This window comes from Polypterus senegalus, chromosome 8, assembly GCF_016835505.1.
Source record: "Polypterus senegalus isolate Bchr_013 chromosome 8, ASM1683550v1, whole genome shotgun sequence".
Lineage (NCBI taxonomy): Eukaryota > Metazoa > Chordata > Cladistia > Polypteriformes > Polypteridae > Polypterus > Polypterus senegalus.
Window position 1 is genome coordinate 157706241 of NC_053161.1, and position 27703 is coordinate 157733943.

The 27703-nt window shown below is 40.3% G+C and overlaps 1 protein-coding gene and 1 long non-coding RNA gene across 2 annotated transcripts in view; both read right to left on the bottom strand.

Moving 5' to 3' along the window:
• Positions 1-254: 254 nt before the first annotated feature.
• The window catches only part of LOC120533174 (gastrula zinc finger protein XlCGF26.1-like), a 42119-nt gene continuing 14670 nt past the window's right edge, over positions 255-27703 (bottom strand). Inside the window, exon 3 of the mRNA XM_039759906.1 lies at positions 255-3850. Coding sequence (XP_039615840.1) covers positions 2334-3850 — 1517 coding nt within the window. The 3' untranslated portion in view covers positions 255-2333. The remainder of the gene's footprint in view (positions 3851-27703) is intronic.
• Positions 12468-17973, bottom strand: LOC120533243. The gene is made up of 3 exons (XR_005634467.1): positions 16719-17973; positions 13008-13124; positions 12468-12896 (listed from the first exon to the last, which is right to left on the bottom strand). It is a non-coding gene; the product is annotated as an uncharacterized LOC120533243 (long non-coding RNA).

The window sequence follows — 27703 nt, forward strand, 5'->3', positions numbered from 1 at the left end:
TGACAGGGGACACCCATCCGGGTTCCCATATATGGGGCCGTCTTCCTCCAGTCAGCAGTGGTTGTCGGGTGGAAGAGGACAGAGCTGGAGAGAGGACGGGAGACGTCCAAGAGAAAGGCACAGTGACTGAGAGGCCTGGACTTTGGGGAATCAGTGCAAGAGGCACTGGGGTTTGTGTGCACTGTAAATAATATATAACTGTAAATAAACTTGTGTTGGGTGAAATACGATGTCCGCTTGTCTGTGTTCGGGTCCCAGTCCACAATATATATATATATATATATATATATATATATATAATTTTTCTTTACATATATAATATGCATGCCAAGGTACAAGAGAAAAATCAGCACAATTAGTATCCTGTTTCTTGTGCCTGTCTGATCCTCTTGTTCCTCTGCTTCGGTTTATCATTTTGCCAGGGCACCATCTGTGATTTTTGTTTTATTTTTTATAATTTGTTTATTTTTCTGCATCATTTTGTCAATCTTGTTTGTGAAAAATCTTGTTAATTCTCTGCTTTACTTGCTTTTCATGAAATTTTCTAGTTTATTATTTGTTTTTGTAAATTTTCTTTATTTCGTCTTTTCCCTTTTCTGTTGGAGCCGAAGGGACGGGACCTCCCAGCACTGCCATCATGCGAGTAACAGGGCTGTTGCTGTTACTGAGGTCTTTCTTTACACGGCGTTATCACTTGAAACTGATAATTTAATTATCCAGGCTTTGTCCAAGTGTTTTTTGTTTGTTTGTTTGTTTTTTTTTTAACAGCCTTGTCTGGTGAGGAAGAAATACTAACTGTAATGATTATAAGTAGTTAACTCACAATACCAAGGACTGTATTATGTATTAATCATGCTAAAAAAAGCTCTATGATTTAGTCTTCATTTATGTAGAAAAAGAATTAAGCTTGTGCACAGAATTAAGAGACTTTCTTTTACGAGAAACTGCTGACCTCTTGCTACTAACAGAACACCCTGTTATTTTATAAATCAATGTGACAGTTTCTGAACTCTTACTTAAAACTATTTGAGCATATTTCTTAAAACTGTGAGTGCCCTGATAACCTCTTTATCTGAAAGAAGCAATGTGCACATTGTAATTCAGGGAATTGCAAGCTATTGTAATTTATGTAAAACCTCAAAATGAACTGCTGCATTCCCTCTTTTTATTTATTTCATCAAAAAAGCTTGAGTATAAAGGAAGATGTTCTTCCTGCTAGCAGGCAGAGATCTGTAGAACACTGAAATGTTCAGCAGCTGTAGTTTCTCTGCTACCAAGAATAAAGAAATAGCTTTTTACTTTTTATTGGTGTCCGTCTCCTGTTGTTTCTGACTTTCAGCGAACTCACTGGTTTCTTGGAATCATTTCAGAGTCTGGCCACTTTGTTATGCCTTAGGTTGAAGAAGCCTTCAGCCATCAGCTTTGTGCAAATGTCCACCAGATGTCTGAATTTCACTAGCTCCGTCTGTCTGATTTGGTTGGCACTTACCTGTACAATTGACATATCTGAGATATGCTTGGAAAGCATTTTTTTTTTCTCTTTGAAACGAATAGATTCTAGGCTTCTGCTATCAGAAAACGGAGAGACATGTTTTCAAGAAAAGATTAGACCCTGATAGCATAGGATCCTTGTAAATATCATTATAAAAATTGGTGAGTTTTTAAGGCCATACCATTTCTGGATTATACTCATTTTTGAGAATGTCAATTCATATTTGGGTTTTGTTTTCAGATATTTCTGTTTCTTCTCTGATATTGGCGAAAACACTTCACTATCTAAAGTCTCCCCCCTTCTTTTCATCCCAAACCTTTCCCCCTCCTTTTTTTTCATAGCTTTGGGATTTTTTTTCCTTTTGCTGTTCTTTCAAGGTAATTTTACAAGATAATTTAATTTCTGCCATCATTATTGATTTTGATTTTGAATAGCTTTGATTACAACTCTGAAATTTGTATTAGTTATTTCACTTAAGGTGATTGTCAAGATTATTTTTACAGATTCCAGTTTTTATACAAGCCCACTTGCCATATCTTCAAAAAGAGACTCAGGATTTGTTGCATAAGAGAAACAGAACACGACCTCCTCTGTATCCTCAATTGACCACAGGACTGTTCTAGCCCTCTTATTTTTTGTGGTATTTTCTCCCACTTCAGTGAGTCCAGCAGTTTATCTGGACTGACACCACACTTGATGCTGTGTCTTTATATTAAGATATTTATCACCTCACGTAATGCAGAGTCAGGAGGTTGGTACCATTTTGTCATGGGAGACATAGGGCCAGTATGATCAGATCCAGTAAGAAATGAGTTTCTCCTTATAGAATTTGGTGTAGATCTTATACAACAAAGGCCATTACTTGAAGGTACTCATCGAGACCTGAGTCATTAGATGTGTTTGTACTACACACACTTTTGGACTCCTTTCTCTTTTCTTTGCCTTTCAACTTACTCTCTCTGGATTTCTCTCCAGTATGAAATTTTCTGTGATGCTGAAAACTGCTATTGTTGGAGAACCGTTTACCACATTCAGAACAGCAATATGGCTTCTCTCCAGTGTGAACTCTCGTGTGTTTCTGAAAACTGCTACTGTTGGAGAATAGTTTGCCACATTCAGAGCAGCAATATGGTTTCTGTCCATTGTGAATCCTTGTGTGACTAAAAAGACACCCCATTTGTGAGAATCGTTTGCCACAGTCAGGACAGCCATATGGTTTCTCCCCAGTGTGAATTCTGTTGTGAGTCTGAAGATGGCCTATTTGTGAGAATCGTTTGCCACACTCAGAACAACAGTATGATTTTTCTCCAGTGTGGATTTTTCTGTGATTCTGAAAACTGCTACTGTGAGAAAACCGTTTACCACATTCTGAACAGTAATATGGCTTCTCTCCTGTGTGGATTTTTGAGTGGCTTTGAAGATGGCTACTGTCAAAAAATCTTTTGCCACATTCAGTACAGCAATATGGCTTTTCTCCAGTGTGAATTCTTTTGTGTATCTGAAGACCACTATTTCTAGAAAATTGCTTCCCACAGTCAGAACAGCAAAATGGCTTCTCCCCTGTGTGAGTTCGTGTGTGGATATGGAGATGGCCACTGGTGGTAAAATGCTTGCCACATTCAGAGCAGCAATGTGGCTTCTCTCCAGTATGAATTTTTTTATGTTCTTGTAAGCTGCTACTGGTGGAGAATCGTTTGCCACAGTCAGAACAGCAATATGGCTTTTCTCCTGTGTGAATTCTTGTGTGGGTCTGAAGAGTGCACATTTGTGAAAATCTCTTACCACATTCAGAGCAGGAATATGGCTTCTCTCCAGTGTGAATTTTTCTGTGTTTCTGAAAACCACTCCTTGTAGAGAATTGCTTGCCACAGTCAGAACAGCAGTACGGCTTCTCTCCAGTGTGAATTCTTGCGTGGTTCTGAAGGGTTTCCATTTGTGAGAATCGTTTGCCACATTCAAGGCAGCAATATGGTTTTTCTCCAGTGTGAATTATTATGTGCCTCTGCAGACTGCTGCTGTAGGGGAATTGCTTTCCACATTCAGAACAGGAAAATGGTTTCTGCTTTATATAATTCCACTGATCATGTTTGTATTTAGATTTGCATTTAACAGTTTCTCTCAGATCCTGGCAGACTTGTAGAGGGTCTGAATTTGAACTTTGCACTTGGTGTTGAATGTTATTGTCCATTACAAGTGTTATTAGTTCTCTATCATGTTTGAAACTATCTGGTAAAGTGGCTGGCATCAGAATGTGTGATCCAGGGGTCACAATCTTCATATTTTCATTATGCTGTGGTCCAGGCTGTAGAGCAGTCGGAGAAAATGGTGGCAGAGAGAGACAGCCAGTCTGCTGTAAATCTGCAAACAATACATAAAAGTTTAGTACATATAAGACCCCCCAGTGTTTCATCTTATTGGTGACAGATTTTCATTTTCTCTGCTTCAACACTTAGGGTAGCAACTACAGCAAAAAAAGTCAAAGAAAAAATACACTAAACCTGTAAAAATAAAGACGCTAAACACCAAGCTGTCAAACTCAGGTCCTGGTAGGCCACCACAGCTGCAGGCGCGCACTCCAACCACTTTATTAATTAATAACTGGCTACTTCTACGAATCAAATTAAATTAACTAAGTAATCAAAGATATGGCTAGCAAGGGAATACCAAAGGGAAAAATGAACATGGTAGGGAGGGATGAAACAAAACCTGAAAACCAAGAAAAAAGGTTAAAACCAGGAATTTGAAAAGGCAATGCACCAAAGCTCTACAGGTTAACCAAAAACTTGAGCTTTTTTCTAAGCAAGAAATTCTTTTGTCCTAATAGAAATATTTACACCTTCCATAAATATGTTTGGTAGTGTAATCTTAGACAACCTGAATGTCAATATGCTGACATTTATATCAAAACCCCAATGAAGTCACATGTCACGACTTCTAATTGTCACATGGTGCAGGGAGAAGACATGACGACATTAATAGGTCATTGACAGCTAGACTGCTAGTGAGTGACTGTGCACATTTTAAACATTTTAAAAAGGATGAAATATGCAGTCTCTATTGAAATATTTTACTTGTTCTTTCATTATATTAAAAACTCATCAGTGCTATGATATAAGGTGGAGATTATTTTTTTTTTATATATAAAATGTATGCCATGCATATGCAAAGCACCTGCAATAACAGACATGCATTCTGACATTTGTCCATATCCAGTGTAAGAGCCATGTCCTAGTTACATAAGATTCATAAATATTTTACTAAATGACAATGCATAATCTATGGGAGGTTCCGATAACCCCCATGAGTAGAACTGAATTGTTATATTCTAGCCATTTCTAACAGCTCTGACTAAACATTATTCTCAGTTAGTGATCAGCCTGGCCATGTGTCAGGCGTAGAGGGCACATGGTTTTAAACCGTGCTTCTCATGCTGTTTGTGTGTATGAAGTAACATGTAAGACAAAGCGCTTACTTAAGTGCTGCGCTGTACGCTTAAGGCGTACAGAGGAAGAAGTTAAGACAGTGGTTCTCAACCTGTGGGGCGGACCCCCCTAGGGGGTTGCGAAGATGTGAAAAAAAGAAAACAAGAATCAAAAATATGAAAAAAAAATCTGTTGAAACCAAAACAAATTAACTTAAACTATATTCTGATACTAGAATAATAAATATAGAGTTAGATAAATGTCGATAAAAGTTAAGTAGGTATAATAAAATATGAATCTACATTTCAAAATAAAAATGTTATGGGGGGCGCGATTAAAACTGTTATGAAAACTCGGGTCGTAAATACTTAAAGGTTGAGAAACGCGGAGTTAAGAACTTTTAAGTACAGAAATAACTAAAGTTTCTCAAGAAAAGCTAAGTATAGAGAAGATACATTTTTCCTTTTTTTTTGCCTTTTATGCTACATGTGTAACAGATTCTTTCTTTATTCTTGTGTGGATTATTTGCTTTTAATTTTCACTAAATATTTTTTTGGACTGAGAGATTTCTTTTGTCACACGTTTTACCCATAATTGAACTCGCATTATACTTCGGTGGCCACATCCAGTATGATCTAAGTCAGGGGTAGTCAATTATGATTTAAGGAGGTCCGGATAAAGACAATTTCCTCATGTATAGGTCCACAGCATCATGTTTAAGTTGCATTATAATTTTTACATTACAATTCATTTATATATTTTGAAGTAGCATTGCCATTGTATCAACATCTGCACTGTGTGAAGTCAATGACTCAAATCAAACGAAGAAAGTTCAATGCCATTTCAACAATATTTATTTTCAGTGCAACTCTGGACTCTGGAGGGCTATATACAATAAAATAAGAAAAAATAAATAACAGTAAAAAGTAAGTAAAAGCAAGGTAACTTTGACATTCAACTGAGAATTATAAATAATAAGTACTTTCATAATAATAATAACAAGTTTTAACGTTTCAACAAAAAAAGACGGCCTCTTATAAAAATAAAATATATACGAGTTTTTAATATGTGCACAACTGAACAGGCATAACCAGTTTCACAGTAATTCTGAACATCTTTAAATAACTGAACGTATCTTCCCTTTCTTCTTTCCCTCGTATCCCACTGCCTACTTTCTCTTGTTCAGTGAGAGAAATGAGCTCTTGCTTGGTGTGCCAGGATTTTAAATCTGGGTTGGAATGGCGTCAGTGCCACCCTCCTGCATGTGTGAAGATTGTCATCACTGAATGTTTTTTTGTGACGTCCCAAAATCCACGCATCTCTGAGGGTTAGCTCGTTAGCGAGTCGTCGGCCAGTAAATGAATGTGTTGAAATCCTTGTTGACCGATCGTTAGTTGGCTTTAAGATCGCTTATTTTCTGTTGCCTAACTGGCGAATTTAGTGTGTAACTTTTCTCAAATGTCATTTTGTGCTTAGTTCCGTAGTGGTGTTTCACATTCCCGTTTTTAACCACTGCCGCCGTCTCAGAGCAGATGAGACACGGCGGTTTCAATCTTCCTACGGGAAATATGAACATAAACGCCTCGGTCCATTCCGCATTAAAAGCCCGGTTTTCAATGTCAAGCTTCCGCCGTTTAGCAAAAGCCATGGCACATTGACTATTTCGTCGCTTTTCTCTCTCGTCTTCTCACTCCTGTATATTTTTCTCTTCATGTCACTGCTGCTCTCACAAGAATGCCAGCTGCTTTCACTCAAAATGCAGGTTTTCCGCTCCTCTATTCAGTGAAGGCCCGCCCTTCTCTACCTGTGATTGGCTGAAATTCTTGCATTCACTTTGACCAATAGCAGTCTTCATGCTTAAACCCAACCAATTCGAACCCACAAAGGCAACAAGTGCTGGCCAATCAGAGACATGTAGGAGGTCCCTTTCACTGAGCAGCGGTGTAGAAACACTGTCACAAAAGAGTCGCCGGTGTTCTGACGATTTGTCCTACTTTGTCGAAGTATCCTACCGTATATGTTACACCCATCCGTTTATTGTAAGTCGTAACATTAAACGTATAACGTTATACCATGCCATCATTTAACATGTTGTATTTAGAAGTCGTCTATCAAATTTATGGAAATGTTAACAAAGACTTCACAAGACGGTCATTACTCGTGCATAGATACAATGGCCTGTACGTCACACATGCAAAATATACAACTTATAAAATGTTGACAGTAAATACCTATGCAGTAAACTGTAATAAATGCATTAATGTAGTAAGGCTAAGAAAAACATACATATTACTGAAATACAAAGTTGGTAAGCTTCGAGAAAAGTTGCGTAATTTTGGTCTGCGCATGCGTAGTATCCGTGAGTAGATCATTTCGATGTGTAGGATGTTTCGTTAGAACACCTGTAAAAATGTAATCTCAGCCAAAACTAAATAAAACTCAATGATATGTCTGGGTCCGGACAGAACAGAGTGTGGGTCCCAACCCGTTCTGCGGTCCGCCTATTACTGACCTGTGATCTAAGTGATGGCATACTGTATAAGGAAATGGTGCAATTATTTACTGAATCAAACAAATTGGGGGGTGTTGGAGATTATTAAAGAAACACCACCAAGTAAGAAAAAAAATGTGTCGACAGGAGGCACTGAGACTGTAACACCACATTGGCGATGTCCGCTCTGTTCCAGTGAACCCATCAAACCTCTCTGGATTCCATCCTCAAACTAACACATCACACCTGCAGACTCTTTTAAAGGCTCCCCAGAATTCCTTCCACAATAAAGAAAGGACTGTAAAAGTGGAGGTCCTTAGTCAAGAATATGGGGGGGACTAGAAGCTCACCTGCCACTCAGACCACCAGAGGGTGCGATTTAGTGTGCAGTCCGATACAAGATCCTCTCTGACTTGGAAGGATGCCCGAAACATTGGAGGTGGTCTCCCCTCATCTCTGGCCAGTTCACCTTTCTACAGCTAAACTGCTAGGGTTCAGTGCTTGGCGATATTTGTACCCCTATGGATAACCAGACCAGTGACGGTTTCAAATGAACAGGGTCAACGTGACATGTGACAAATCTTCTTGTCGAGAGACAATTTGGAGAAGGCAAAGACAGCTACATCTTCTTCTCGAAGAGACTGCTGGACAAAAACCAATGCATCCATTAAGGTGCTTTTATTATCAAGAGCATCAGCAGAAAGAACTCGGCCACATTTAATTATCTCAGATTCTAAATTTACAATATATTAAAGATTGACGAAATAGTGGAAATCATGTCACATCAACAGAAACCAACTGAAAATCTTTCAGTAATTTCCTATGAGTTAAAAGTTATATCATCGATGTACTGCGTTCTGATAACAATGTTTGCATGGCACCTTCCATCATCTGTCTGTTATGAGGGGACGCTCATATTTGGTTACGCTCTCGTAATTAAGGTTGCCACCCGGACTGAGTCAGAGTTTTTGCGTTTTATTAAGATTTACCTTTATATACATTAACACACTTTTACAGTATTAGTTAAAAGTTAACCCTTTGACGTGCCCTGTAATGGCACAAGTTAACTGCTGTGAGTTGCAATAATAATCCAGGAATGAACTGTCATCGCTGTACAAGGAGCCAAATACACGTTCATTTCATTTTGAATATATAAGGTTTCATAAGGTGGTGTTGGGCCAGTTTCGTCATTTCAGAACAAAGAGGAAGCGTAGCTCGGGTGTACGCTTTGCTCCTTCTCCACAGCACCGTCAGGGCCGTCTGAGCATCAGAACACTCTAGACGAGAACGGGCCGTTCAGCCCAACAACGCTCGCCAGTCCTATCCACTTATTTCTCTCTATTATACTGTAAAAAAAAATCCGTATTTTTTACAGAAAAAAAAAAAACTGGCAAAAAGCAGTAATGAAGGTATCAATTTGACAGAAACTCTCAATCTAATGGTATGATAATGTAATTTATTGACAGTAAATTACCATATAAATTAAGGTTGTCCAGTATACTGCGTTACAGAAATAAACAGTAACCCAACTATGTTATACGGAATAAAACTGGCAGCTGGTTTGCCAGTAATATACCGTATAAGAAACAGGATTATTTTAATTCTCATTACGGTATTAAACTTTTAAAAACCTTCAAATTTACAGTAAAAAAAATCCATTGAATCAATGGATAATTTACAGCATTTTACTATAATTAGGAGGAAGTGCAGTGTTAAAATGTCAAATATGCAACTGCCTTGTCAAACTAAAAATGACTGTACAGTATAGTACAAGGTGGCACAGTGGTATAGCTTCTCAGCAGTACATAGACCAGTGTTCACACCACAAGGGCTCCCTGCGTAGGGTTTTGCAAGTTCTCCCCAAGTCCAATCCATTTTCCTCCCACAGCCAAATGACACATAGGTTAGGTGAACTAGTCCTGGTGTGTGTTCACCCTCTGATGGGCTGGCAGACAATCCAGGGGTTTTTAACTGCCTTGTGCCAATTGACTGCCAGGGAAATGTCCAGCTGCCCCATGATCTTGTCCTGGAAAACTGGATTTGGCAGATGGACACAAATATATTACAAAATGAAGCCCTTGAAAAACATTTTAAAAAGAAAATGTGAAAAATCTAACATGATCTACATCAGGGGTGCCCAATGCGTCGATCGCGATCGTCCGGTAGATCGTGTTGCATTCATAAAACATTTTTTAACCGTTAGTCTATCATATATCCTCCCTATGGCATTTGCCACTTGACTGACATGCAGGGTGGCCACTCTGAGATCTCGTCTTCTAACACACTGGTCATCCTGCACACACAATCAAACGCACGAGCTACTGCAAAACTCCGGCTATCTTCTAAGTGATCTAGTTAGCCTTCCAATTTATAATCGACTATAGAAAGGATTTAAAAAAAAACAATTGTTGTTTATGGGCTGGATGTGGAATTGGAAGAGGATTTTGTCCTCTCACAATGTCACAATCGAAGTGCGTTTGTCTGATCTGTTAGTCTATCATTGCTATTCCAAAGAAGGAAAATGTGGTGTAGCAGATAGAGGCGTAGGTCCACCTCTAACACCCTCAGGTACCACTCTGAACACCAGGTGAGAGTATAATAATTGTTATTTTTATTAATATACAGTGCACAAAGCACCCTCCACTCTACACTCACAAACCACAACAACACTATTCTCTTTCCTCCTCGCCCAGACACTTCGCCCTCCTACCTCCCAGCTCAGCTCAGTGTCTGGACTGGCCCATAGTCCTTTTATAGCCCCTGACCCGGAGGTGTTCCTGCCCAATCAGTCCACAGTTCCTTATTCCTTCCAGGTCAGGGCAAACAGTCCCTTTCTTCACCCCGGGAGCATGTCGTTTCTTCCTGTCACATGACTATGACGTACTCCCGGCTTATAGGGCACATGCGAGCCTAAGAGCCCCCCTACAGCGACGCCTGGTGGCCCCCAAGGTATCCAGCAGGGCTGTGTATAAACACTACATAGTCTATGATGCCCTGCATGGAACTCAGGGGATGATCATGCAGTCGGGAGAGCTCCTCCTGGCGGCCTGGGGCTGAGGTCCGGTGTAAAATGCCGGCAATTCACCACAGTGGAAAGGCACTTTCGAACTGTTCATAAAAACCACAAAACTGACTTCCTTCTGAAAAAGCAATCTGACAAAGAGAAAGGAGAGGGAACTAAAATCGCAGTTAATCGGACAGCAGTCATGTTTCACTCGGCTGAATTCAAAAGCAAAGGCAGACACACCAAAGCATCGTTCTGGGTGAGTCACTCGATCATTAAGCATAAGAAGTCCTTCAAAGATGGAGAGATGATAAAAGAGGCCTTCATTGAGGCAGATGGCTAGGGAGAAATTCCTGCTGAGATTTCAAGAACCCTGGCCGGAGAAAAAGGAGTTTCTATTTGTTATTAAACATGCAGAATACAAGCAACTTAATAACGATTAATGGCCTCTAGACTTGGCATTTTTTTTTCCCCTGATCTGACCAACATGTTGAATGAGCTTAACGTACAGCTGCAAGGAAAAGAGAAAACCAATATGGTCAATACGATTAGCTCAGTTAATGCTGTCAAACAAAAAATGCAACATCTGGCCTCAAAGCTGCAGCGCCTTCTTTAGGGAACGTCCAAAACCTCACGTCTCAGCTGGAGACACAATGGAAGGCGTGTGCGCAACTTGACAGCAAGCGCTACACAAAGCAGATTAAAAATTGTCTGTCAGACTTTATCTAATTGAAAAAAAGGAACGAGTTAAGTGTTGTCCAATGTAGCGGAGTAAGAGTAGTGCTGCTTCTTCACAAATGTACTCAAGTAAAAGTAAAAAGTATGGTGCAGTAAAACTACTCTTAGAAGTACAATTCTTTTAAAAAGTTACTCAAGCAAATGTAACAGAGTAAATGTAACTCGTTACTACCCACCTCTGATATTCAGTATATATATATATATATATATATATATATATATATATATATATATATATATATATATATATATATATGGCCCTAGTGTGTGCTTGGTGTGTGGGTGTGTTTGTGTGTGTCCTGCGGTGGGTTGGCACCCTGCCCAGGATTGGTTCCTGCCTTGTGCCCTGTGTTGGCTGGGATTGGCTCCAGCAGACCCCCGTGACCCTATTCGGATTCAGCGGGTTAGAAACTGGATGGATGGATGGATATAAATATATATACTGTATATATTGTCACGCACGCGTGAGTAGGAGACCGCGGATGGATTCGAACGCACCTGGGAACACATTCGCCGGCAGGGAATGGTGGGGTACTAACTTTCTCCCTCTCCTCATAGGAAAAAGAACCTCTCTCCACCATAAGCCGGGTTTTGACCGCAGTGCGGTACTTCCGCCCTTCCTCCGCCATCTTGCCCTGACGTCATCAATCCCATCCTCCCTCACGGTCCTTCCCAGCATTCCTCCACTTCCGGATCCTCCCTATGGCCGCCGACGCTATGTTTCGGCGTCGCGTTTATGAACTGTTTTGTTTAAAATTTTGACCATATTTTCGTTCTGGATTGTGTGCAATATACGGGGCCGGCAAACCCCAAACCTTTATGCTGTCTCCTATTGCATCTTTTACAATATATATACAGTATAGCATTTTTAATGTAGGTAGATCATTTTGACCTGGTCATTTTAAAAGTAGCTCGTGTGGGCACCCCTGATCTACATGTACTAAAAAAAGGACACATTACACAATTTTTCATCTGTTTTCAAAAGTTTATTTCACTATTTTACAAATTTCTATTAGAAAAATTCCAAAAGCAGCTCTTGGCACAAGGTACAACAATTAAAACGTTTATTGTTATTTACTTGTTTGACTGAGGCCTTTATCCAAGGCGACTTACAACATCCGAGATACAGTTGCCTCCATTACTTTTGTCTTTCCAGTTGGAACACTGGCAGGTCACGTGACTTGCTCGTTGTCGCCCCAGTAATGGGATCCCTGACACTGGGAGACCAGGAGCAAGTCACATGACCTGCCTGTGTTCCAACTGGAAAGACAAAAGTAATGGAGGCAACTGTATCTCGGATGTTGTAAGTCGCCTTGAATAAAGGTATCAGTCAAATAATTAGTAAGGAACATCTTTAAACAGATAAGGAATGCATTGTTTATTGCAGAACCAGTAATAATGTTCTGCTCTTTTCCAATATACATCCTCTGCAGGCACAGACGGCACGCACTGAGTTGCTGTTAAGATTCAGTTGAGGTGACACAAGAGGCCCTTATGTTTTATCAACTTTCTAAAGATTAGAAGTTGCACAAATCTCTCACATTATATTGATCATCTTTTTTGCCATGCAAATGCTGTATGTTAATAACAAAACAATAAAGCTTATTTTAAGCAATAATATTGAAAAAAGAATAAAAAGTTTAACAATCATTAACAAAATCATGAGTGGTTGACACTCAGTGAATATGTAACTCTTGAATGACTTCTTCCTTCTACTTGTAGTTTTGCTAGAAGTCACCGTGAAAACACCTGGGGGGAATAAAATTAATCTACAATTAACAAAATTCCCAGATATGATGTAGTTTTGTGTCTTTTCCTCTAAATTTACAAGCTTTTGTCCCATGCATATCAAATACTTACTTCACTATTTACAGAGCTGAGATGAGTGACAGAACTCAGGGGTTCACAGAGTACTGCTTCCTGGACTTTTTCCATTCCACTTTTGTTCCTTTTCCAGGATTGATTTTGAAGAAACATCTATCAAGATGAAAGTAAAATAACAATAGCAAAGTAAAACTAATAGAATTCCAGATTAAGTAATTACACTTATGTTCTAAAAATGTATATCTTTTGGAAAGAAGATGCTTTTTATATACATTAAATTTTAATGTTTTAAATGGCGGCACGGTGGCGCAGTGGTAGAGGTGCTGCCTCGCAGTAAGGAGATCTGGGTTCGCTTCCCAGGTCCTCCCTGCGTGGAGTTTGCATGTTCTCCCCATGTCTGCCTGGGTTTCCTCCCAAAGACATGCAGGTTAGGTGCATTGATTTTTCTAAATTGTCCCTAGTGTGTGCTTGGTGTGTGTGGGTGTGCGCCCTGCCTGGGGTTTGTTTCCTGCCTTGCACCCTGTGTTGGCTGGGATTGGCTCCGGCAGATCCCCGTGACCCTGTAGTTAGGATATAGCGGGTTGGATGTTTTTTTTTTTTTTATTAATTTTATTACACTCCATACAAAGCAATCAAGTTTTTACAAAAAGAAAAATAGAGTTAAGAACAGATCGATCCCCACCCTTGAGAGAGAGAGCAAGCCAAACGGCATAAAAATTTTACAGCTTTTAAACATACCTAAATTAATAAATTCTCTGTGCTTCATGAACTTATTTTAAAATATTACTGATTAGATCCTGCCATGTTTTGAAAAACGTCTGTACGGATCCTCTAACTGAGTATTTGATTTTTTCCAATTTCAAATAATATAACACATCAGTTTCCCACTGACTTGAAAGAGGAGAGTTTGGGTTCTTCCAGTTTATCAGAATGAGTCTGCGTGCCAACAGTGTAGTGAATGCAATCACAATTTGTTTGTCCTTCTCCACTTTAAGACCCTCTGGAAGAACCCCAAACACAGCTGTTAATGGGTTAGGAGGGATTGTGAGTCCAAGGCTGTCTGAGAGGTAATTAAAATTTTTGTCCAGAATAATGTTAATTTGGTGCAGGCCCAGAACATGTGACCCAGTGAGGCTGGGGCTTGGTTGCAACGTTCGCAGGTTGGATCATGTCCTGGAAACATTTTGAGAGTTTTAGTCGAGACAGATGTGCTCGATATATAATTTTAAGTTGTATAATTGTATGCTTTGCACATATGGAGCGAGTGAATTCTCTGCATTGCTACTTTCCACTCCTTTTCTGATATATTAATTGAGAGATCTTTTTCCTAGTGTCCTCTTGGATCTTTGAAAGGGAGGGATTGTAAAATGATTTTATATATTGTAGAGATGGAGTCTAAGTCCTTGAGATTGAGCAATATTTTTCCAGCATGGATGAGGGTGCAAGATGAGGAAAATCTGGAAGGTTCTGTTTAACAAAGTTCCTGATTTGAAGATAGTGAAAGAAATGTGTAGCTGGAATGTTAAATTTGGAATGTAATTGTTCATAGGAAGCAAAGACGTTGTCTATATAAAGATCTCTAAGCAAGTTAATTCCAAATTTTTCCAGATATTAAAACTGCATATGTTTGTGAAGGTTGAAAGAGGTGGTTCTCTTGCAGGGTGCCACAGATAGAAGCTTCTCCGTCTTAAAATGCTTTCTACATTGGTTCCAGATTCTAAGTGAGTGGAGCACAATTGAGTTATTAGTGTATTGCAGATAACGTGTGTTTATTGGAGCACAAAGCAAGGAATACAAAGAAGTACTGCAGGATTTTACTTCTATTGCGGTCCATGCCTGTGTATGTTCTTCTATTTGTGTCCAGGTTCTTATCGCCTGTATATTTGCTGCCCAGTAATAAAACTGGAAGTTAGGTAGAGCCATGCCGCCTTCTGCCTTTTGTCTTTGTAGGGTCGCTCTTTTGATGCGTGGATGTTTTGAATTCCAAATAAATTAGGTTATTGTTGAATCTAATTGCTTAAAGAATGATTTATTAATGTATATTGGAATGTTTTGAAATAAAAAAGGAGCTTAGGAAGAATATTCATCTTAACAGTGTTAATTCTTCCAGCTAGTGTGAGATGAAGGGTTGACCATCTATGCAAGTCTTGTTTAATTTTTTCCATGCAGACGACGAAATTTTGTTGATATAGAGCTTTATGTTTACTTGTGATGTTTACCCCGAGGTATTTAAACTGTTCTGCAATGATAAAAGGTAGGGTGTCTAATCTAATATTATATGCTTGAGAATTCACTGGAAAGAGTACACTTTTATTCAGATTAATTCTGAGACCAGAGATCTTTTGAAATTCTGTGAGTGCTGTTAAGACTGCAGGCACAGAATTTTCTGGGTCCGATATATACAGTACCATGTCATCTGCATATAATGAGATTTTCTGTTCCAGTCCTTCTCTGCTAATCCCCTTTATCTGATCAGTATTTCGACAAGGTTGGATGTTTTAAATACTAATACTGCTTCTAGTATCTTAGCACATGTCTCCATCTACCGCATTAACATTAGCTGTTGTATTTCTGTGTTTTATATTTCTTATTTAGTCAAGTAAACATTTATCTCTGTAAAAACTCGAGAATAGAGCATAATTCCACAGGATAATGTATGTTGAAACAGAAGTAGCCTGCAAACATCATACAAAGGGCAGATATAAATGTAGTTATGTTGTCGTTCACAACTATTCTGTCAATGCTCAACATGAACAAGGTAGCACTTTGAATGGAAGGTCCTGGAAACATAAAATATGCATTAAGCAAATCAGAACAAAAGTGTTACATTAACCAGTAGCTGAAAAAAAGCAATAGCCATCCTGCTCGACATTATTGTTTTGCGTTCTCAGGGTTTTCTATTGTGTATTCAACTTTGCAGAGAGAGTCTTTTAACTCTTTGAGGGCTGAATATTCTTTCCAAAAAACTCAGTTTTCTGAAAAGCACACAAAGCAATGGTTTCACACATAAATCAACATAAAACATCTGTTGCTATGTGCTGTGGCTGCTGTTGGCGCAGGTTTGGCGTCTCTGGCAGCAGTCGCTGCGCAGGGACACCTCGATGGTCAGTAGGAATGCACGGTGGGCTGGCTGTCTGGTTGTCTTCGCACAGCAGGTGGGTGGTGGTGGCAGTCACAGTGTGATGCAATATGGTTTGTACCTCTTGTCATCATAAGTGGTGGTCCTCTAAGGGGAATGCTGCTGTAGGCGCATCAGCTACACAAAAGTGTTCAGCACCACAATCAGACGATGCTGGTACTTCACTGTCATTTTTGATATCAATCTCCAGGTTGGAGTTCGACAAGTCAGAGTCGTATTCAACAAAATTACGTGAAACGTCCATGGAGCATTTTGCTTTGCACAATCGCTTTGGTCTCTCGGCAGATGTCAGTGCCATTTTAGAAGTTGTTTACTCTTCGCTATTTGAGGTTAAATCAGCAAAGCTACGCAACTCTCCTTCTAGCAAAGAGAGTCAAACTAAAATGTAAGGACGAGCTTTGTTGCAGTTTACAGCTGATTACCGTCCTCTACCCCTGAATTTTGACAAAAGTCGACATCAGCCCTGAAAGAGTTCATATGTAACTTTATACACTATTTTCAATTGTAAACTTGAATTTTCATATCTTTTACAGTAGTGTGGATAAAACCAAAATACATATAAAAAGTAAAAGAGCAGGTACACAATATTTAAAATGAGATGTTCTTACCACAAATAATAATGCAGGGTGTCAAAGGAAGCTGTTCTGCTTGTAATTCCTAAGTGAGAGCCGTCTTTTTAACAGAGTGAATCACGTGTTCTTCCTTCTCATCAAAGTAAGCTAGTAGCAGCAGGATTATATTTGTTATCTCAGCCGAGCAGCCTTGCAGATGACTCTGAGGAACATCTAGCTTTGTCAAGGTCTGAAGGACCCGTCTATTCTTTTCAGCAGCAACATGTCTCATATAGTTAAGCAGTCGTTTTCCTTTTTTGTCAAGACTACTAAGAAAGGTTTCTTTAAGCTGAATACCTGTGAGTTATTTAAAATGAACTGCCATGCCAATCTCGTTAAAAAGAAAAGGCCAGTCCTCTAAAAGTTGAGGAATGCTGGTGCCCTGGTTTACTTCTTTTCTCTGAGAATAATAAGTTGACTGCATATCTTGCTGTACTTCATCCGTATTCCACTTGGCTGCCATGTAATTATTTCTGAGAGTCATTTTTTTTCTAGCAAACTTTCTGCTGTTTCTTGAAGAGGTATATGTGGCAACTCCCATTTGATCCATCCATATGTATCTTGCATAGCAGCTCTCTTTTCTGGAGACAGTTCTTCTGTGTCATTATCAGACTGCAGTGTTCTCTTCCTGATCTTCTGATGACTGAATCGCTTTACATTTTCAACCCGGGACCCAAGTTGTTGCACTAAGGAGTCATATCCAGTGCCTATAACTTCTCCCTCAATTACATCTTGAAGAGATTCATGGTATTTTGCGACCATTTTTTTTAGCAACCTCAGTGATGCTGCTTTTTGTAGGGTTAGGACATACTTTCATGATTTCTTTGATAATTATTCTGATCATTTCATGGCGTAAATGTGGGCCTGGTCTTTTGCCCCTTTCCAGGGATTGCGTTAAATCCTCTGGGAATTTCAAGTATGGTATCTGAAAACCATCAGTGACAGTTTGGGATTGTAGCAGTATACAGTCGACGTGGAGAAGCAGAACTTGAAGATGAAGGTGAAGGAGAAGGAGAAGCCATGATGGATGCAGAGTAACAACTGTCATTGCTGTTTCCTAAAAAGAAATCAGATATATAAACATAACTCGTCTGAACACTGCATTTGAATTATATTACAGGTACATACATTTCTAAGATTATTTTTAATCAAAATAAATATTAATGCTTACCATAGATCTTTCTAAAATACTGAGCTTGTCTAAGGGCAACTTATCTGTAAACTAGAAAATCCATTCAAACTTCACTAACTGTAATCTATACTAATAAAAGGCAAAGCCCTCACTCACTCACTCACTCACTCACTCATCACGAATTCTCCAACTTCCCGTGTAGGTGGAAGGCTGAAATTTGGCAGGCTCATTCTTTACAGCTTACTTACAAAAGTTGAGCAGGTGTCATTTCGAAATTCTACATGTAATGGTCATAATTGGAACCTATTTTCGCCCATATACTGTAATAGACTGCAGCTCGATGGCCGTGGGAGGCAGAGTTGCAACCCACGTTATCACGCCTCCCAAGTAATTGAGTGCCTGCCTATATAAGGTAAATATTCACGGGTGAAGTACTGTGCTTAGCATATTCATAAGTGCAGCTACTGCGGAAACCCTCTGACGCTGAACAAGCCTTTGTAGACATATCAATAGGAAAGCAAGGTGTAAAGCTTAAGTTTAAATTACGTTCATAGACACGCTGCCGCTAAATATTCACAGGCAAATCCACAACTTAATACCGGGAATGCCTGTTAAACATCTTAGATTCACGAGTACCGATTTGGGTAGTGATCACTTCGATGAATGAAACCTGCTCAAAAAAGCCATTACACAATTGAGAAGGCAGCAAAAGAATATGAAGCGAGTGACGCATACAAGCATATTGATAAGTGCAGCTACTTCGAAAACAAAGCACGGTGTAAACCTAAAGTTTAAATTAAGTTCATAGACAGGCTGCCACTGGCGTTTGTCATGCCCACGACGAATACGATATTCACGAGATACAAGTTTAATGAGAAGACATAGGGTATAAATGAGACTTTTGTTCACTTTGTAACAGAGTTAAAATTGCTGTAACGGAGTTTAAATTGCTGGTATGCCAGGTTTGAGCTAACATTAAATAAAGCCATGGACATCGCAAGATCGTACGAGATAGCACAAGCACAGCTGAGAAGCTTTGATGCATGTACTCCGAGCGGCTCACGTGAACTGACTTTGCAGGACTGGGAAAGGTTAAATTAAGATCATAGACATGCTGCCGCTAAATACTCGCAGGCAAATCCACAAGTTAATACCAGGAATGCCTGTTAAACATCTTAGATCAACGAGTAGCGATTTGGGTGGTGATCACTTCCATGAATGAAACCTGTTATCTTTACAACGGTTGACAAACACGGAATGTAACTTGAACACAACACGTCCTCCAAATACGAACCTGATTGAAAGAAATAATGATAATCAAATCCTTGATGACAGCAACACTCATAACAGTCACAAAACAATTACATTGACAATCATGTTACAATATTTTTAAAATGTTTCCTTTTCTTTTTCATAACTTCTTTAACACACTAGTGTTGCTAGTTTAGATAATAAAATATAGTTCTTACCTGTCATGGTCCATGAAGTTACCAGTCTCCTTGCTTGAACAGGCTTCAAAACAGACAACAGGTCCTTTTCTTGAACATATTTTAGATCTTCTGCGCTTTCCACTCCAAGACATTGCAGCGTTTCCATAATTGAACTTTGGATGGCGCTAGGAAGGTCAGGCAGCACCTTGCTAATAGCAATGCTTACACTACTTTGATCATAGAGATCTACGTCTAAAATGGTGTGGAATGAAAACTCTTCAGATCTTATATCATCAACAGTTTCATGTTTTACAAACAAAACAATAACAACGTTAAGTATATGCAGTATTTACACAAACCCTGCTTCTACAAATCAAACTACAATGTGCATTTACAGTATAGCATACATTTTTATGAGAGTATGCTGTGCTTTAATGGAACTACCCGAGACTCATCAAACATATAGGAAGGTAATGGATAAAAGTCAATGAGATCCTTAATGTTCTGGCATTTTATGACCTCACTCTGCTGTTTTACAGAGTACATATGGAAATGAGGAAGAAAGTCTGACATTAATATCCTTGTCACAAGAAATAACAAGGAATCATTTTTAATTAAAATTAGAATCATTTCACCAAACTCCAAAGTGCAATCAGCTTTGGTCACCACCAACAGGCCTTTCTTGTATATTGTTCCTTGATATTGTACTTCCACACACATCTTTGTGTCAGACTCATTGAAGCCAAAATCCTTAACTGCATTCTTTATTTCTTTACTGTAAACCTCAGCATAAAATGGAGAGCAATCTTTTGTTTGTAAAACAGGCAAAAACAGTGAACCAGCTGAGAGATAAGAATGAAATATTTGATGCCTTTCAGCAAGTGTTTGGCAGAGGTTTTTAAAATTTTTCAAATGCCTTGCACATCTTTTAAAATAAGAGTGTTTGCTTTCAAATTGCATTGTCCATAATCTAATGAGTGGGCCTGTTTCCGATAGGGCGATAGCTCCCTAGTTGGAATAAGTTATTTTGTAATTGCAGCATTTTAAGCAACCGAAAACTATATAGATCCTTCTATATAAAAGCGGTCGGGATTGTCCTTCTGTCCCGTGAGTGCTACGCAGGCATGGAGTTTCACACACGCCCCGTCCATTTTGCAATGCACGATGGGATTTGTAGTTTCGTTTTTCCAGGTAAAAGATGATTTTCTACTCCAGACTGTGCAATATCTTCTTCTTCTTTCTTACTATATAAAAGCGGTCGGGATTGTCCTTCCATCCCGTGAGTGGAAAGTGTAGCGGTATTCCGCTTATCACAGACTAACTACTTGCAGCTTGCTGTACGAAGCGACATGATGTGAACAGAGTTCTGGTGCTCCCATCGTTCCCTTGCTTTTGTGCGCGATGCGCTGGAAAAATAGACAAAATTATATCTCTGGAAATAATTAATGTTGATGGAGTACCGCGTAGTAAATATCAGGGTGGTTCAAAAGGGCGACCTCAATATAGAAAAAAAGTTTACATTTCATCACAAAAATAACAGAAACTACGAGTATTAAAGTAATACCGCTCAAATGCAATATAACCAAATGAATGAGTTTGTATAAAATATCAAATTAATCTACATATTGAATTGCCTTAAGAAGTGGTCAACTTAAAAATCGGTCGCCTTAAAAGGCAGGTCAGCCTAGTATGATTTTAAAAGGCGATATCCCTCCCATAGTGATACGGCAGTAAAAAATCACATAAGAGAAAAAAACTTAGCTTTCTTTACTGACGATTTACGCAGCATTACAGACGGGAAGCCATAATAGCAAGACAATACCAAGGTAGGATCTTGATCTATACAGTCTGCCATTTTTCGTCGCTGCGCTGGAAGGCTTTTCAGGACGGATGACGATATCACCCATCCGTCTGTCGGCTTCAAAGTGTTTGGCTGCTGTCCAAGTCTTTTTATAATGTCTTCTCCACGTGCAGGTCCTTACTTACGTTCCAAACAAGGAAAGGAGAGGATTCCATTTCATCTCTAACATACAGAAATAGTACAATGTCCTTTTTCGTAGTTGTAACTTTCTCTCTTCAAATGCTTGCCTAGCAGTTCTAAATGCTGAGAGCCCCTGTGTGCTAACTTTGGCTTGGCCTGTACATGTGAGTGGATTTATAAAATAATTTTTCTACAGAGCACAGTAACATTAAACTTACATTCTTATTACAGGACCAAACTTCAGAATTAAATAATGATGTTTGGGTTTTAGCTTATTGTATGGAAACAATTCTTTTCTGCTATATAAATATTCTTGAATAAGAACATCCACATAGGCAACCTGTTTTACAGACATATTATGAGTGCAAATTAATTCTACAATATCTTTCTGCTGAAGCAGCAGTTGCCACACATCATCATCTGGATTAGATACTCTGTCACCAATCAACAGGGGCAAAGTCTCAAGAAAGTCCAATTCCGTACAGCTTGACCTCCAAGCTTAACTCCTTGAGGATTAACCCTCACGTGGCTTTGTGACGGCATCAGAAGCGTTACACTTGAACTGTTTGATACGTCTATTCAAAACTGTATAAGTAAACCAATTCTTTGTTTTGTTGAAGTACTTACGGTAAACAGTGACATCATAAGAAAGGACACCTTCGAAAATATCACGGCCAAGACACGGAGGCAAACCTGGCTGACACACATGAAAATATTTTAAAGAATTAAATACAGAGTTGAGTTTTATTCCTTCCACTGCTGATATTTCTTCAGACTTCAATAAATGAACAGCAAAATTGTATCCTGCACTGGTTCTTAGTGGACCATAAGCAGCCAAACCATCTTTATCAAATTCTGCTCAAGTTATTAGACAGTATCTACAAAAGTATTTTCAGCGAGTAAAATTTTCTGTGAAGCCCCCAATACAGTGTGAACCTAAATTATCACCAGAGATGCAGTAGACTGTCCCCTTTATACATCTGTCTTCAGAAAGAGCAGTTCCATTATCCTCCAAATCTTTCAAGTCAATCAGCAGTTTTGAGAAAACGTTGCCGTGGCCAAACTGCTTAAAGTCTTTCTCCTTACAATGGAGAACAAGTTGCATCTGTGATGTATTTGAACGCATGTATGGTGAAAAATTAGCAAGGGAAAAGTAGACAGCTAACACCTTGTGTTTTGTTTTGGTTTTTTTTTTTTGCAGACCCCAAAGGATTAACAACTTCAAATGCATCTTGGTATAAAATAACCTTAAGACATGATAGAAATTGCTGAAATAAAATGTTAAGATTTATATATTTGACCACCACTTATGTCACAGAACACATCATGTACCTCTTTGGCAGGCCCACATGACATATATTCCTGCTACACTTTGTATGAATTTGTCCTCAAAGTTTTCAAAGTTTGATTGATTGGTATATAATACACAAATCTATCTTGTCTGTTTTCATCTCTGCCTAGATGTATGCTTTGAGGTTCTACATAATTAAACAGACTTTTAAATGTCTGAACCCTTGAATAACTGGTTGTAACATTAACCTTAAATCATACTATCTAAGTTTTACTAAGATTTACCATCTTAAATCATAACCTTAGATCTTCAAATGAGGGTCTGCTTAGAATTTCAAGAGCTAAACTTGAGAGAAGTGGTGAGGCGGCCTTCTGCTGTTATGCACCTAAAATCTGGAATAGCTTACCAAAAGGCTAATACAGTGGAGCACTTTAAAAAACTGCTGAAAACACATTATGTTAACATGGCTTTCTCATAACTTCATATTGATTTAATCCTGATGATCTGCATATTCAATTAATTATCATTACTATTCATGGTGGCTCCAAAATCCATACTAACCCCTACTCTCTCTTCTGTTCTTTTTCTGGTTTACTGTGGTGGTGACACCACCTAATCAAAGCACCGTGATGTCCCTACATTGATGGATTAAAGGCCAGAAGTCCACATGACCAATTCTTCCATGTGAACCCTGAATACAATGAGGACTGATTGAGGTCATTTATGTTAGGTAGAATGCCTAGAGGGGGCTGGGTGGTCTCGTGGCTTTGGAACCCCTGCAGATTTTATTTTTTCTCCAGCCGTCTGGAGTTTTTTCTTTGTTTTTTTCTGTCCTCCCAGGCCATCGGACCTTACTCTTATTCTATGTTAATTAGTGTTCTCCTATTTTAATTCTTATTTTGTCTTTTTTTTTTCTCTTTCTTCATCATGTAAAGCACTCTGAGCTACATTATTTGAATGAAAATGTGCGATATAAATACATTTTGTTGTTGTTGGTCCTCATTGGAGCTGAATGGTATCCTCTGAACAGATCACTCTCTGTTATTGTGCTACACATTTTTAGGATATCTGCATTTGACAATGACAGCTCATTTTTTAGCAAATAACTCAGTTTGTTTCTCATATACGTCTGTCCCAATGCATGTATATTCTGCATCTCCTCTACTATATTCTGAATAGTGGATGATGGTAAAAGAAACTGGCCCTGTAATTTCATGTAAAACCAGACAGACATTTTCAAGATAAAAGTCACTGAAATTATAAAATATTTCTATATTATCTTCAGTGAATGATTTGGCAGGGAATGTGCATGATGTAGAAGCGCCACCTTGTGGACGAGTTACCACCCGAGTATGCATCAGACACATCATTTACTGACCAGTGTCAATGCTTTCTGGAAATATGAGCTGTAAATGATGATTTAACAGTTTATTACAGCCCTTCATAGGGCAGGGGACTTTGCAACCCCTCAATAAAATGTTCTTTAAAATGACAAAGGAGATCTTGTAAATTTTGAAAAATTTTTCAACATGAAGAAATACCACATTTTAGCAATTGTCACAGACGGCTGGGGTTCTTACCCGGCCGGGATGCCTAAAAGGACCGGAAGGGGGCAAGAATAGCTACCAGGCCACAAGGGGGCAACCGCCCTGGAATAGGAAAGGACCACGAGAAAAGATTATAACCCATTGGGACCCGTGGCCACCGCCAGATGGTGCCTTAAACCTCGTGGGACCTGGAAATAGTTACTTCCGCCACACTTGAAAAGATGGCGGAGGAACCTGTCAGGGACGTCAGGAGTGCTTCCGGTGCAAAGGGCAGCACTTCCGCCACACCAGGAAGTGCTGCCGGATGGACGTCATCAGCCACCTGGAGCACATCCGGGCAGGAATAAAAGGGGCCGCCTTCCAGCAATCTGGGAGCTAGAGTCGGGAGAGGGAGCAGGACAAAACTCCTAGGAGGAGATTGGCGGCTAAGGACTGAGAGAAAGAAAGTTCATTTTGGGTGATTATTGCTGTGTGCTTTGTGTCGTGTTAGGAACTGTCTTTATTTATGTTAAATAAACGTGTGGCTTTTATAAAGATGTGGTCTGCGACTGGTGGTGTCCGGGCAAGTCTCACAATGGCGCCCGAACAGGGACTTTCTGCCTGTTCCAAGGCAGGGGACCCCAAAAATAATTTTTTTGTGAGCTGCCCGGTACCCCAGTCAGCCACACACACGTCCTGCAGGGAGACAGTCTGCACACGCACCGCGGACGTCCCGCGAATTGCCCAGTGGCCATCGGAGATTCTCCAGAAGGCTGTCTTCCACCCGAGGGGACTGAAGAATGCCAGCCAAGGACAAGGAGAAGGGGATTCCCCAGCGTTTGTCGTCGCCAGAGGGACTGCAGTAGGCACAACCACTGACGAGTCCGGAGGAGGTTGCCTGGACAAGCATCACTGTCTGGGGTGTGCATATCTGGTCCGGCGAAGCCGGGACGGCATCGCTAGAGGAAGGGGAGGATCCACCACATCTCCAGCAGCCGAGGCAGAGGGATGGCAGCGAGAGTTGCAGTTCCCTCGGGAGAGGCAAGATGGCCGAAGACCGGAAGTTCCGCCCCGTGACAGGCGAGGGATTGGACGGTGTGTGCCGTGTTCCCGTCAGTGATTGGTTAAAGACGGGACCGGCGAACATCCATCCTGAGCAAGGGGAGGTCCGGTGGAACCCGGAAGAAAGCTCCAGTGTGTACAGCCGGTGAGTAGGACCGATTTAAAGGTAAGTCCTCCACTGGCTGATACTGTATTTTTACCTGCAGCTCCAAAGGAATCGGAGAGGATGCTTCGGTTAAGGCAGATGGTGCAGCAGGTAGAACACGACCTCCGTGTCTGTATAGACAAGCTGGAGGGGAAGGTGGTCATGCCACATCAGACCTTACGTCATGAGGAAGAGAGGCGCGACACTGGAATCTTTGGCCGGAGGATCGTGGCGGTAGAGGTGAGTAAAATCAATACCGTAAAGGAAAAGGGAGGCGCGAGCGAACCCGTCCAAGAATCGCGTGGTTCCGGGGACTTAGTAGCTGCATCTCCAACAGTGGAAACGAAGCGAGGTGCTGATCGCTTGGAAGGGGTGGAACCAAGACGCCGGCTGACAAGTGCCATGGGTCTTAGTGCTCAACCGCCACAGCCAGCATCAGTCTCGAATCTTTCTACAAGGGTGCAGACGGCAAGGGATCTTTTCCTTTTCATTAGGAAGACCCAGGCTGTCAGAATGTGCAAGAGAAGCAGGAAGAATCGAAAGGGGAAAGCCGGTTCTTCCTACAAAGGGAGACATGAGCCCGTGAGCTCACGGAGTGTGATACGTCATCCTCTGCGCGTGCAGAGGGAAGCTCCAAAGTCGGCAAGGGCGAACCCAGTATGTACCCCGATGAAGGGGAGTGGATCACACTGGAGCGGGTGCCGAGGTTTCGGCGACCAGGGTGCTGGTAAAAGGGGGGAGTGTTGGCCCTCTGTTAGAGATAAAAAGGCCAGACAGTGGCATAAGGGCAACGACACCGCCTCTGTGTCTATTTTTATTTTTATAGGACCAGGACCTTGGAGACGACCAATTATGCCCGTTTCAGCTAAAATGTACACTCGCGGGAATGGCCGCTACGAAGGACTGTTCTTCGCTGGCGATGGGGCAGTGTCACAGACGGCTGGGGTTCTTACCCGGCCGGGATGCCTAAAAGGACCGGAAGGGGGCAAGAATAGCTACCAGGCCACAAGGGGGCAACCGCCCTGGAATAGGAAAGGACCACGAGAAAAGATTATAACCCATTGGGACCCGTGGCCACCGCCAGAGGGTGCCTTAAACCTTGTGGGACCTGGAAATAGTTACTTCCGCCACACTTGACAAGATGGCGGAGGAACCTGCCAGGGACGTCAGGAGTGCTTCCGGTGCAAAGGGCAGCACTTCCGCCACACCAGGAAGTGCTGCCAGATGGACGTCATCAGCCACCTGGAGCACATCCGGGCAGGAATAAAAGGGGCCGCCTTCCAGCAATCTGGGAGCTAGAGTCGGGAGAGGGAGCAGGACAAAGCTCCTAGGAGGAGATTGGAGGCTAAGGACTGAGAGAAAGAAAGTTCATTTTGGGTGATTATTGCTGTGTGCTTTGTGTCGTGTTAGGAACTGTCTTTATTTATGTTAAATAAACGTGTGGCTTTTATAAAGATGTGGTCTGCGACTGGTGGTGTCCGGGCAAGTCTCACACATTGTAATGATCTTTTAAAAACCTGTTTTACATGTGGGATAACTGTGCTGTTGATAAAAGTGGGAGGTTAAAAATGTTTGCTTGCAATCTGTTGCTAAACATGTGAACATGTGGCGTGGTTTGTTTCGGTGTAATCTGCAGCATAATACGTACCCTTTCACAGTTTGTAAAGACTCAATACAGAGTCTGTACGTGTACATTTTATGACTAGATGGTTTGCTATATGATATGTTTCAGGAGACTAATATGCCACAATCACTTTTTCTCCCAAAGAACAGCAACAATCACGCTTAACAATTAAAAATGTTTTCAAAACACTTATTTTACTTTGGACATCGATTTTAAATTACACACATTCCAGCTGTAGAGCTAGTTAACAAAGTAAACTAAATATCCTTCTATATTCATTCCCAAAGTCAACAAAAAGACTACAAAGACTAATAGCCCTGACTTAAACAGTAATGCATAACCACCACGAATATACAGTGGTGTGAAAAACTATTTGCCCCCTTCCTGATTTCTTATTCTTTTGCATGTTTGTCACACAAAATGTTTCTGATCATCAAACACATTTAAACATTAGTCAAATATAACACAAGTAAACACAAAATGCAGTTTTTAAATGATGGTTTTTATTATTTAGGGAGAAAAAAAATCCAAACCTACATGGCCCTGTGTGAAAAAGTAATTGCCCCCTTGTTCAAAAATCACCTAACTGTGGTGTATCACACCTGAGTTCAATTTCCGTAGCCACCCCCAGGCCTGATTACTGCCACACCTGTTTCAATCAAGAAATCACTTAAATAGGAGCTGCCTGACACAGAGAAGCAGACCAAAAGCACCTCAAAAGCTAGACATCATGCCAAGATCCAAAGAAATTCAGGAACAAATGAGAACAGAAGTCATTGAGATCTATCAGT